The sequence below is a fragment of the Babylonia areolata genome, chromosome 10 (assembly GCF_041734735.1).
Source record: "Babylonia areolata isolate BAREFJ2019XMU chromosome 10, ASM4173473v1, whole genome shotgun sequence".
NCBI lineage: Eukaryota > Metazoa > Mollusca > Gastropoda > Neogastropoda > Buccinidae > Babylonia > Babylonia areolata.
The window spans coordinates 13,557,925-13,569,485 of record NC_134885.1 but is presented as its reverse complement, the minus strand read 5'-3'; the positions used below and the strand labels follow the sequence as shown (position 1 = coordinate 13,569,485).

Sequence of the window (11,561 nt, the reverse complement as noted above, 5' to 3'; positions counted from 1 at the left end):
TCTATATTCCCGATGGTCTGTGTTCCCCCAGGTCTATATTCCCCATGGTCTGTGTTCCCCCAGGTCTATATTCCCGTGGTCTGTGTTCCCCCAGGTCTACGTTCCCCATGGTCTGTGTTCCCCCAGGTCTATATTCCCGTGGTCTGTGTTCTCCCAGGTCTATATTCCCGTGGTCTGTGTTCCCCCAGGTCTATATTCCCCATGGTCTGTGTTCCCCCCCAGGTCTATATTCCCCATGGTCTGTGTTCCCCCAGGTCTATATTCCCATGGTCTGTGTTCCCCCCCAGGTCTACGTTCCCCATGGTCTGTGTTCCCCCAGGTCTATATTCCCCATGGTCTGTGTTCCCCCCCAGGTCTACGTTCCCCATGGTCTGTGTTCCCCCAGGTCTATATTCCCCATGGTCTGTGTTCCCCCAGGTCTATGTTCCCCATGGTCTGTGTTCCCCCAGGTCTATGTTCCCCATGGTCTGTGTTCCCCCAGGTCTATGTTCCCCATGGTCTGTGTTCCCCCAGGTCTACGTTCCCCATGGTCTGTATTCCCCCCCAGGTCTATATTCCCGTGGTCTGTGTTCCCCCCCAGGTCGATGTTCCCCATGGTCTGTATTCCCCCCCCAGGTCTATATTCCCCATGGTCTGTGCTCCCCCAGGTCTATATTCCCCATGGTCTGTGTTCCCCCAGGTCTACATTCCCCATGGTCTGTGCTCCCCCAGGTCTATATTCCCCATGGTCTGTGTTCCCCCACGTCTATATTCCCCATGGTAGGTGTTTTCCTGGAAGTGTTGGCCCCACCCTCCCAGCCACCCCTGGCCCTCACAGGTCTACGTTCCCTCTGGTCTGTGATTCCCTGTGTCCATTGTTTCCCCTGATGATATGTTCTCTGTGATCCAGTTATCACAAGCATAAGTGATACACTGCTTCGCTGCCACTACTAGTACTATAACTGTGTAGTGTTGGTGGGGTTTTTTTGTTGTTTTTTTTTGCTGTAACAACTTCTGTGCTTTCTTCGTCTGCATTAAGAGCACTGCGCGTTCCAAATGTTCCACACACAGCACAGCTGTGGTTTCCTTCTTTGGCTGTCTCTGTGCTGGAGGTCCACAGGGAACTATCACTTCGTTTGCTGTGAGGCCACACACCAGAAAGAAGTGTAAAAATAATTTCTGTGAAATGGAAGAAGAATAGTGCAGAAATAAAACAAATATTGATAGCTGTGCCCTGTTCAGAAAACGAAGACGACGAACAAGTACATAGTAATGTTGTGTGGTAAGAATTGTATACACCCACATCCATTTTGAGTTGTGAAGGGGTGCAGGAGAAAATGATTGTGCATGAAACCAGGAGATGGGTACTGGTTTGGTTAGGCCTTGTAATACAGAGATAATACAGAGGTTTCCTTTAAGGTAGGTCCACCCCTGTGAGATCTTACCTGGTTGTGAGCTGTGAGAGAGGGGGACTGAGAGGAGCTGTGACAGTCACTGTGCAGTGTGTCATTCTGTTCTCAGCTTACTGGAGGTGAGTGTTGGTACTGGAAATATGCACTAAACCAGGTTCCTCAAATTCTTCTATTATCAGACTCTCTTCTCTCTCTTTTTGTCTGTCTCTGTCTCCCTGTGTCTTCCTCTCACAGTCTCAGTAAAATCCTTTAAACACACTGCACATAAATCTGTCTGTAATTTTATATACATGATGGAGAAGTATCACATCTATTTCTTATACCAAATGGTGGAAATAACAGAAATATTATTGACAAAAACAAAAGTCGGTGCTTCATCCAACATTTCAGTTTTGAGATGAGGCGTATAATAACAACACTTTCTGAGACAAAAGCACTTCTTTCTATTTTTTTGGCTCTGTGTGTGTGTGTGGGGTTTTTTTTTTTATCTCAAAGTAAAGCCTGGTGTCTCCATATGTCATCCACATATATCCTTAGTTTAAAGAAAATTTCTTTGATGATAATATGTGTTTGTTCCACATTGTGTCATAAAAAAAGATCCACATCAGGTACTGTGCATTAGAAATAACAGGGTTCAGGTGGACTGCCTTGATTGACGGTATCCCCACATCACTTGGGGGGGGGGGGGGGGCACAGAAATGAAGCCAGCTGGCTCCCTCAAGACGGAAACGACTACAGACTTTCGGTTGGTGCCTTGTGCTCCAGCCAGATCCAAAGGATTCAGTAAGTAGACAACACAAAATTTCATTCAGGTCATTCATTATTTAAGCTGATTATGGAGACAGTGCACATCAGCCAACAAGGGAGGTTACTAGTCACTATTTTATCACAAAGGGCATGACGAGGGTCACTGCCATAACGGAAAAAGTCTTTCTCACTTTCTTTCTTTCTGTTTCTTGGTCTGTCTTTCTCTTTCCCTCCCAACATGATTTTCCCTTTGACTTGGAGAAAGATGAGTGAGCTGAAGAGAAGAGAAATATTAAACAACGGAGTAAGCATATTGTTTCTTCATAAGACAGGCACAGTAGCTGAATAGTTAAAGCATTGGACTTTCAGTCTGAAGGTCACGGGTTCCAATCTCGGTTACGGCACCTGGTGGGTAAAGAGTGGAGATTTTTCCAATCTCCGAGGTCAACATATGTGCAGACCTGCTGGTGCCTGAACCCCCTTTGTGTGTATACGCAAGCAGAAGATCATATACGCACGTTAAAGATCCAGTAATCCATGTCATCATGTGGGTGGTTATGGAAACAAGAATATATCCAGCATGCACACATCCCGAAAACGGAGTATAGCTACCTACATGGTGGGGTATAATGGTCATACATGTAAAAGTCCACTGGTGTACATATAACTGACTGTTGGAGTTGCAGCCCACAAATGCAGAAGAAGTTTCTTCATAAGACAAAGGCACATAAGTCAAACTTTATCATTTACAAAAGTGCCTTTGTGTCATAAAGAACAGAACTTATTCCTTGTTTAACTAGTTTTCTTTCCACACAGAGATTACTTGGTTGAGAATTTGTGATGTATTGTACAGGCATCTTTTTTTTTTTTTAAACTGGAAGACATGTCATTATTTTATCATATCATTCTGAACAGACTATAAAGAGCAGTATATTTATATTCTGAGATTAGAAAGATTGCTCAAATGACCTGTACTCAGTTCTACATTTCTACACTGTTTGATTTACTACATTGCCTGCGTAATGTGGAAATGAGAATTACATAATTTATTATTATGTGTTCAGTAAAATCTACCACACATTCATTTTGTTTAGTATTTGCAATATGCAAAATGGCTGTGAAGTGTAGCAGACATTGATGGTGTTGCTTGCAAAGCACACAAAGCATTGAATTTAACCATTTGAAAATTTTAAAACAATTGTTGAGCTGTAGACTGAAACTTTAGCTAAATTTGTGAGGAAACAGTTGCAAAGTATCATAATGCTATATGCTTTCTATTTAGTTATAGACTGAAACAATGGCTTTGCCAGTGATAATTGCACAGTATTATAACACTACAAGTCCTGTGTCATCTGTTCAGCTATTGACTTAAATATCAGCTATGTCAGTGGTAGATAAATTTGCAAATGATGATCATATTACACACACATAAGTCAATAGTGACTAAAGTTGCAAGTAATCACAAGTGAGGTGTTGAATTAGCCATGGATGAACAGCTAAATGGATGGTGTCAGGAAGTGCAAAGTGTTTTCAAGCGTATATTCCTGTTCAGTGACTAGCACTTTGTGGCAGACTTTCATTTCTTTCTTTGTAGAACATTTGCTGAGCGGCTTAGTTTTGTTTAGTCTTCCATGTAATGATATGGTGTAGATAGATCTTTGCAATCAGAAATGCACCTTACATTTTGCTTCTAGAATGGGATGAAAAAAAATTGTTTGCTATGTGATTGTACAGCCTTGGCTTTTGAATAACTGCTGCTGTTTGATGCATTTGGTGAGTATGTGGTGTTAGTGTGTGTGTGTGTGTGTGTGTGTGTGTGTGTGTGTGTGTGATGCATATGTGTACTTTCCAACATGAAAGTATTCAAACATATCTGTGAAACAGAGTGCTGATGTGAACATGCTCCTTAACATTACATATGGAAGGGCAAAAAGAAAAGCTTTTGATGATAATAGTTTTTTGGGCACATCTTGTTAGCACAAATTTAAACTTTGCAGACACTGTCTGTGTCAAAACTATACTATGTCATGTATTCAGCTCAGAGATTTATATTGCTGTTGTTCTTGCGAAGATATTTTGTTACAATTTTTTTATGTGTTATGTAAAAAAAAAAATAAAAAAAATGTGGGAAAAATGTTTTGGGTTTTTTGTTCTTTTTATGTATGCCACTGCCGATATGCTGCAAAACATATTACCCATTATTTTCCCATAACAAATTGAAAGCATGTGGGTTTTTTCAAAGTTCAAAGTTGTGTGTGTGAGAGAGAGAGAGAGAGAGAGAGAGAGAGAGGGGGGGGGGGGGGCAGGGGGAGATGATGGGGAAGAAAAGTAAAGGAGTAGAAATTATTGCGTCCACCCTCCCACCCACCCCCACCCCCTTCTGAAACAAAACAATTAAAAAGAAATCACCAGTGACTTTTTAAAAAAAAATTTTTTTTAAAATCTGAATAATGAGTAGTATTGTCTGTTTTTTTATGGGTGCTATACACTCTTCAATCAGCACAAAATAAATGAAAACTGAAAAGTGGGGAAAATCCTGACAGTATGGCACCTGTTGATGCAATTTTCCCTTTTCACTTGCAATTTTCTTGAAAGTATTTTATTGCAGACAACAGCAAATGGAATTAATCTACAAACATGGGGACTTGTTTCAGCACAGACTGACAGCATAATTGGTAAATAATATTTAGCACAATGTGATCTTGATATAAATCATTTTTTGAGATTCTGTGGAATGACTGAAATTGTAACTTAAAGAATATCTTTTTATTTGCAAAATTTATACATACGTACACTGATCATATCATTAAAAGAATAAACAGCAGACAAGTATTCAATGATTAGATAGATAATGAGTCATTCACAAAGTAAAAATATACACATAGTACTTAAGCAATATCAACAAAGCAGTCATTAATAGAAAATAGATATTGCACACATGGTATATCTAGGAGGATATTGCTATACATGTATTATTATCTAGAGAATTAGACTCATCCTTCTTCATCGAGAAGTGTTGCTTTTGTAGTTCCTACATTTATTTGGAAAATTCACATTCTCAGAATTTATCTTTGAATTGTATTCTATTTTGAACCATGTGCTTAACAGCTTTTGAAAATATTATGTTAGTTGATTTTGCATTAGTAGATATGAAATTTAGGAATGTGTATGATGAAATCAAATGTAACATCCACTTTTAAGTGTTCATTCACACCAGAGATGGTCAAGTCATGTGAAATCTTCATGTTTAAGATTTATTTTTTAAGCCTTTTAGTTGAATTCCAGAAAGTTTCAACATGCCCACAGTCCTTAAGGAAGTGTTCAATAAGATCCTTGTTTTCTTCACAGAAAGTGCAATTTATGTCACTGTCACAACCTTGCACCGAAGACATTAACTGTTGCAATAATTCTTTAGATTTTAATCATCTTGAAGTAAAAAGTATGAAATATTAAAATCTGTGATTTTATTGTCATCAAGATTGGATCTAAGTCATAGAAATAGTTGATCAAATAAAATAGAATTAAATCTGTTTGTTTACAGTCTTTGTTTCTTCAAGAATGCGGTTGTTTTTAAAGTGTGTAGAATAAAACCATTACAAAAAGAAATCAAATAAAAGTGTAAAAATGGAAATAATTATTTGAACAGTTATTTCTTGTTTGAGACATTTTCTCCCCTTTCATGTTTTTTTTTTTTTTTTTTTTTTGTCTTTCATGTGTGTTTTGGGGTTTCAATGGTTATTCATCTTTTCTTTTGCTATCTTTGTGTGTAAATATTTGGATCCTTAAATTCACAGATACAATATCATTCAGAATAAATGTAAATGGCTGATAGTTGTGATGCATTGTTGTTGATACTGATTGTGTTTGGGAACACTTGATAATCTGCTTTTGAGTAACAATAAAAAGAAAGATTTTGCACATGTTTTTATCTCTTCTATGTGTTTTGTTCTTTTGTTGTCTTTTTATAGGGTTCTGTTTATGTCTTTAGAGTAACTTTCAAATCATAAAAGTTCTGAGTAATGTGTCTGAGAGTTTGTTTTTGTTACATCGTTGACATTTTGTGATACTCAGTGCAGCATACACAGGCATTTATGTTCCCACACATCAGTATGTATGTGAGAACACACACACACCCATACACACATGCACATCTAAACACATGTTCATATATAGTGCATAATCTTCTTGCTCGCCTCTTCACAGTGTCAGTTCAGCCCGTCTGTGTGTGTGTGTGTGTGTGTGTGAACGAGAGATGGTGTCGTCCTCTCCGTGTCCTGTTCACAGTGTCAGTCCACGTCATCTTCACAATGTCAGTCCAGGCCATCTGGTGATCTGTCATCCTCTCCATTTCCTCTTCACAGTGTCAGTCTAACCCATCTGGTAACGGTGTCGTCCTTTTAAAGTCCTGTCTGGAGCCATTGCGTTCAGGTCTTTGATAATGTTGTCTCTACCTTGAACTTGGAGTTCCTTGGTGAGAACGTTGGTGCGGTGACTGAAGCGTCTCCATTTTGCCTTCTTGCAGTCCCAGCAAGGGAGCACTGGACTGCTGGCGATGTTCTTGTTGATGGCAAAAAACACTGGCCTCGGATCACTGCCTCCTGACTGCTCTCGCACTTCTCTGGTGATGTCTTCGTTTACATCTTCAGTACTGAGAGCATGATCTGGAGTGGGGGTGGTGTACCATTGTCTGGAGTAGAAGGTTTCAGTGTCACTTGGGGAGTTGATCAGGACGAGATGGTGTTCGTCTTGCCAGTCTCCCACTTCTGTGCATCGATCCATGTGGCTGTACCCCCAGGTCTGGGAGTGACTGTTGAAGTCACCTACTGCAATAAAGCTCGAGTCTGGGACTTCAATGGTATTGAAGGATGTGGTCAGTCGGTTGGGCGGTATAAATTCAGGATGTGCCACTCTTAGTCATTCACTTTGGCCTGAACCATGTGGTTCTCAGCACCCTCCGCATGGAAGGCTGTGTGCAGGCATCAGTGCTGTTCCAGACCAGTGTCAGGATTCAGCCCTTCCTTGTGTCGATCAGCTTTGTCCAACCTGAAGCTCTGGCAGCCTCTGGTTTTGAACGCTTTTCCACATTGCAAGTGGGTTACTTGAATGCAAGAGATGTTGATGCTCCTCTCATGCAGGATGTGTTCCAGCTCCATCTGTTTTGTTCGAGACTTCATCTGCATTCCAGTGCACCATCATAAAAGGTCGATGCTTCTTGGATGTGGCTGAAATGTTGCCAGTCGCTTTCTTCGCCATTCTTTGGTGTGGCAAGACCTGACCTCACGGACTTATGAATATAAATAAGAAACTCTCCAGTCGCTGCAAGCCGACCCCATTGAGGCTCGGAGCCCAGCGCTGCCTCACCCTGGAGGGACCTTGATTGGTGAGCGCCCTCCACATCGTGGCTGTCTGACGTCAGTTGTCATTGGCGATGATGCGCGTTGTGGTTTGTTACAGTGCACACCGACACCTCCGTCTTCAGCACTTGAGGTTTCTGTCGGGGTTATCTCGCCCTTAGCTCACGGCCCAAAGACCTGGCTGCCCTGTGAGCACGGGTGGTGTTTCTCTGAGGATCCCATCCCGACACTAGAGGTTAAAGCGCGCCTCTTGATCGCAGAGCAGAGAGGAGATATGGGGTATTTCAGTGAGTGCAACAGTGCCAGCAGCATCCTTGCCCCGTCCTGAAAGAAACATCATCAGTTGTCCATTGATGTGGGTCTGCGAATAACGTAGCTAACCCCCATGTCTGAGGCCGTCCCCCTGACCGCCACCTGGAGACCCGCCGGCTTGGGATTGCTCACCCCGCTACTAGCTGGTAGTAGCTTGTCACCGGATACTGAATGATAAGTACATAAGCACACATGCTGATACACACAATAATGATAAGTAATAAACAAACAGTCGTGCACTGAATGAGGCACACACACACACACACACACACACACACACAGCGAACGAACGAAAGAAAAATTATTTTGAGATGGTAAAGGAATAAGCACATGTGTTTTTGTTGGGTTTTTTTGTTTGTTTGTTTGTTTTGTTGTTCGTTTGTGTTTTGTTTGTTTGTTTGTTTTACATCCGGTCCTGTGGACAAAAATAAAAGATAGGAAAAATGCATGCACAGAAAACAATTTTTTCACGAAGGAGACAAGGGAGGGGGGTAGACAGATCAAGACGCACAGCGAATCAAAGATACACATAGAAGAAGAAGCATTGGGAGGAGGAGGATGTTGTGGAGGTGAAGGACACTCGAAGAATATAATATACAATGAAATAGATAAATAGATAGATAAGATGTATATACGCATTCAAACCTGACAAACAGTCCTTAACTAATTCTTATCTCCAGCTGTTCCATTTCGTGCCCATCAGAAATACGTGGTACTTGGTTCAAGCTGACGTAGGTCAGTGTATGTGGGACAAAGATAGTTCCGTCCTATTACAGTGTCTGCGGCAATAAGGATTTTCTTTTTCTTTTACACACACACATACTTGCACTCACACAAAAAAACAGACACACACGCGCGCGCGTGCAATACATACACACACATGCAGGCCTACACCCGCGCTCGCGCACAAACATACACAGAGACACACAGAGACACACATGCAGACACGTACACACACATACACACATCACGCGCGCGCGTGCTCACACACACACACACACACACACACACACACACACACACACAGAGTGTGAAAGAGAGTAAGTGAATGTGTGTGTGTGCGTGGGGGTAGGGAGGCATGCACACGTGTGTTTGTGCGTAAGTCTGTGTCAGTGAGTATGTGCATGCACATAAACGTGTGTGTGCACTAGAAGTGTGTCTAAAACACGCGTCTGGGTGTAACTCATGAGCATGCCCACCAAAATCACAAAAATGTCAACAACAACAAACACAAAATAAGCAACGTTATCAAAACCTAATTTCGAATGAACTTTTCAAAAGGGATAACCTATTTTCTGAATGGCTTTGCAATCCTGTGAGACTCCTATATATTAGTGATCAGCTAGTCTCGGGGAACATAGTAAAGAGATGATTTGACCAAGAACAGTATCTCCTCAGCAGTAGAAAGACTGGTCTATTTTCACGACTCTCGCAAAGTCTGACCTTGAAGTGAAGGAAGAATTGACACGCATTGGGTGGTATTGCTACATACATTTTTCTGCCACTCTAGCTGCTAACTCTGTTGAAAAACTAACAACGCCAGTCTTGTTTTAAAAATCTTGACACTGGGTATGTTTCAAACGGGCAGACTCGCCTTTTGGGCCGTACTGGTTGGACTATTTTACGCCGTGTCTTGCTGGCCAGGTAACATCACGATGCGGTTTATAGTCACTGTCAACGCTACCTGGGATCCGCTGTAAGAAGTTGTGTGTGTGTGTGTGTGTGTGTGTGTGTGTGTGTGTGTGTGTGTGTGTGTGTGTGTGTGTGTGTGTGTTGTTGTTGTTGTTGTTGTTGTTGTTATGTTGTGTTGTGTTGTTTTGTGTCTGTGTTGTGTGTGTATGTGTGTTTTGTTTGTTTGTTGTTGTTGTTGTTGTTGTTGTTGTTGTGTGTGTGTGTGTGTGTGTGTGTGTGTGTGTGTGACAGAGCGACAGACGTGGAAACGGAGAGAGGTCTGTGTGTACTTCATGTATATGTGCATGTGTTTCTGCGTCCTTGCCTACGTGTACTGTATTTGCGCGCATGTGTTCGTGCGTGTGCTTTGGGAATATGTGGTCTGTGCATTCTTATGTGTGTCGTGTTCGGTAATAGATTGTGTGGGAATGTTGTTCTCTCTGTCTCTGTCTCTCTCTCTGTTGTGAAGTGATGTGATGTGATGTGATGTGAGATCATGTGATTTTTTTCAGTGCATGTGAATGTGTGCGTTTGCACTCGCGCTAGATTTATGCACTCGGAAAAAAAAAAAAAAAGTCGAGTAAAAACAATGACAGGCATCCATGCTTAGTTTTCGGAGATTCGAATTGGGTTAGTTCCTTTTGATGTTTGAAGGTGAGAGTTGCCGCCGACGAATGCAGAAGAAGAAGATAATGATGATAATGATAATGAAGAAGGAGAAGAAGATGATAGTGATAATGAAGGAGGAGGAGAAGAAGATGATAATGATAATGAAGAAGGAGAAGAAGATGATGATGGTGGTGATAATGAAGACGGAGAAGAAGATGATTATGATAGTGATAACGAAGAAGATGATGATGATAGTGATAATGAAGAAGGAGAAGAAGAAGAAGATGATAATGATAATGAAGAAGGAGAAGAAGAAGATGATGATAGTGATAATGAAGAAGATGATGATGATAATGAAAATGAAGAAGGAGAAGAAGAAGATGTTGATGATAATGATAATGAAGAAGGAGAGAAAGAAGATTATGACTCACTGATAATGAAGAAGGAGAAGAAGATGATGATAATGAAGGAGAAGAAGAAGATGGTGATGATGATAATGAAGGAGAAGAATGAGATGATGATGATGATAATGATAATGAAGAAAAAGATGATGATAATGATAATGATAATGAAGAAGATGATGATGATAATGATAATGAAGGAGAAGAAGAAGAAGATGATGATGATGAAGATGATGATGATAATGATAATGAAGAAGGAGAAGAAGAAGATGATGATGATGATGATAGTGATAATGAAGAAGGAGAAGAAGAAGAAGAAGAAGATGATGATGATAGTGATAATGAAGAAGGAGAAGAAGATGATGATGATAGTGATAATGAAGAAGGAGAAGAAGAAGATGATGATAGTGATAATGAAGAAGAAGAAGAAGATGATGATGATGATGATAGTGATAATGAAGAAGGAGAAGAAGAAGAAGATGATGATGATAATGATAATGAAGAAGGAGAAGAAGAAGATGATGATGATGATGATAGTGATAATGAAGAAGGAGAAGAAGAAGAAGATGATGATAGTGATAATGAAGAAGGAGAAGAAGAAGATGATGATAGTGATAATGAAGAAGAAGAAGAAGAAGATGATGATAATGATAATGAAGAAGGAGAAGAAGAAGAAGATGATGATGATGATAGTGATAATGAAGAAGGAGAAGAAGAAGATGATGATAATGATGATAATGAAGGAGAAGAAGAAGAAGATGATAACGATAATGAAGAAGGAGACGCGGCAGATGATGATAGTGATAATGAAGAAGGAGAAGAAGAAGAAAACTGAAGAGGAGGAGGATGAATAAAGAACAAGAACAAGAACCAAAACGAAGAAAATGTTTCATTGTTTGCAGCGGAGAATGAAGTTGTCCACTGGTACAAGGTGTTCTGTGGATGGCCCATGCGGTGTGTGAGAAACCATTCATGTCGAGCTCAGCTCCTGTTCCGTGGCCAGTGTGGTTGTGGCTGAGAAGAAAGCTGGATTAACAATGGCACACTCTGAACGAATAGTCCAGGAAGATTGATTA

General features: G+C 40.8%; 1 protein-coding gene across 1 annotated transcript in view; it reads left to right on the top strand.

The window, feature by feature from the left end:
- The first annotated feature begins 9,139 nt into the window (after positions 1-9,139).
- The window catches only part of LOC143286467 (uncharacterized), a 10,022-nt gene continuing 7,600 nt past the window's right edge, over positions 9,140-11,561 (top strand). The window contains exon 1 of the mRNA XM_076594040.1: positions 9,140-9,500. Coding sequence (XP_076450155.1) covers positions 9,376-9,500 — 125 coding nt within the window. The 5' untranslated portion in view covers positions 9,140-9,375. The remainder of the gene's footprint in view (positions 9,501-11,561) is intronic.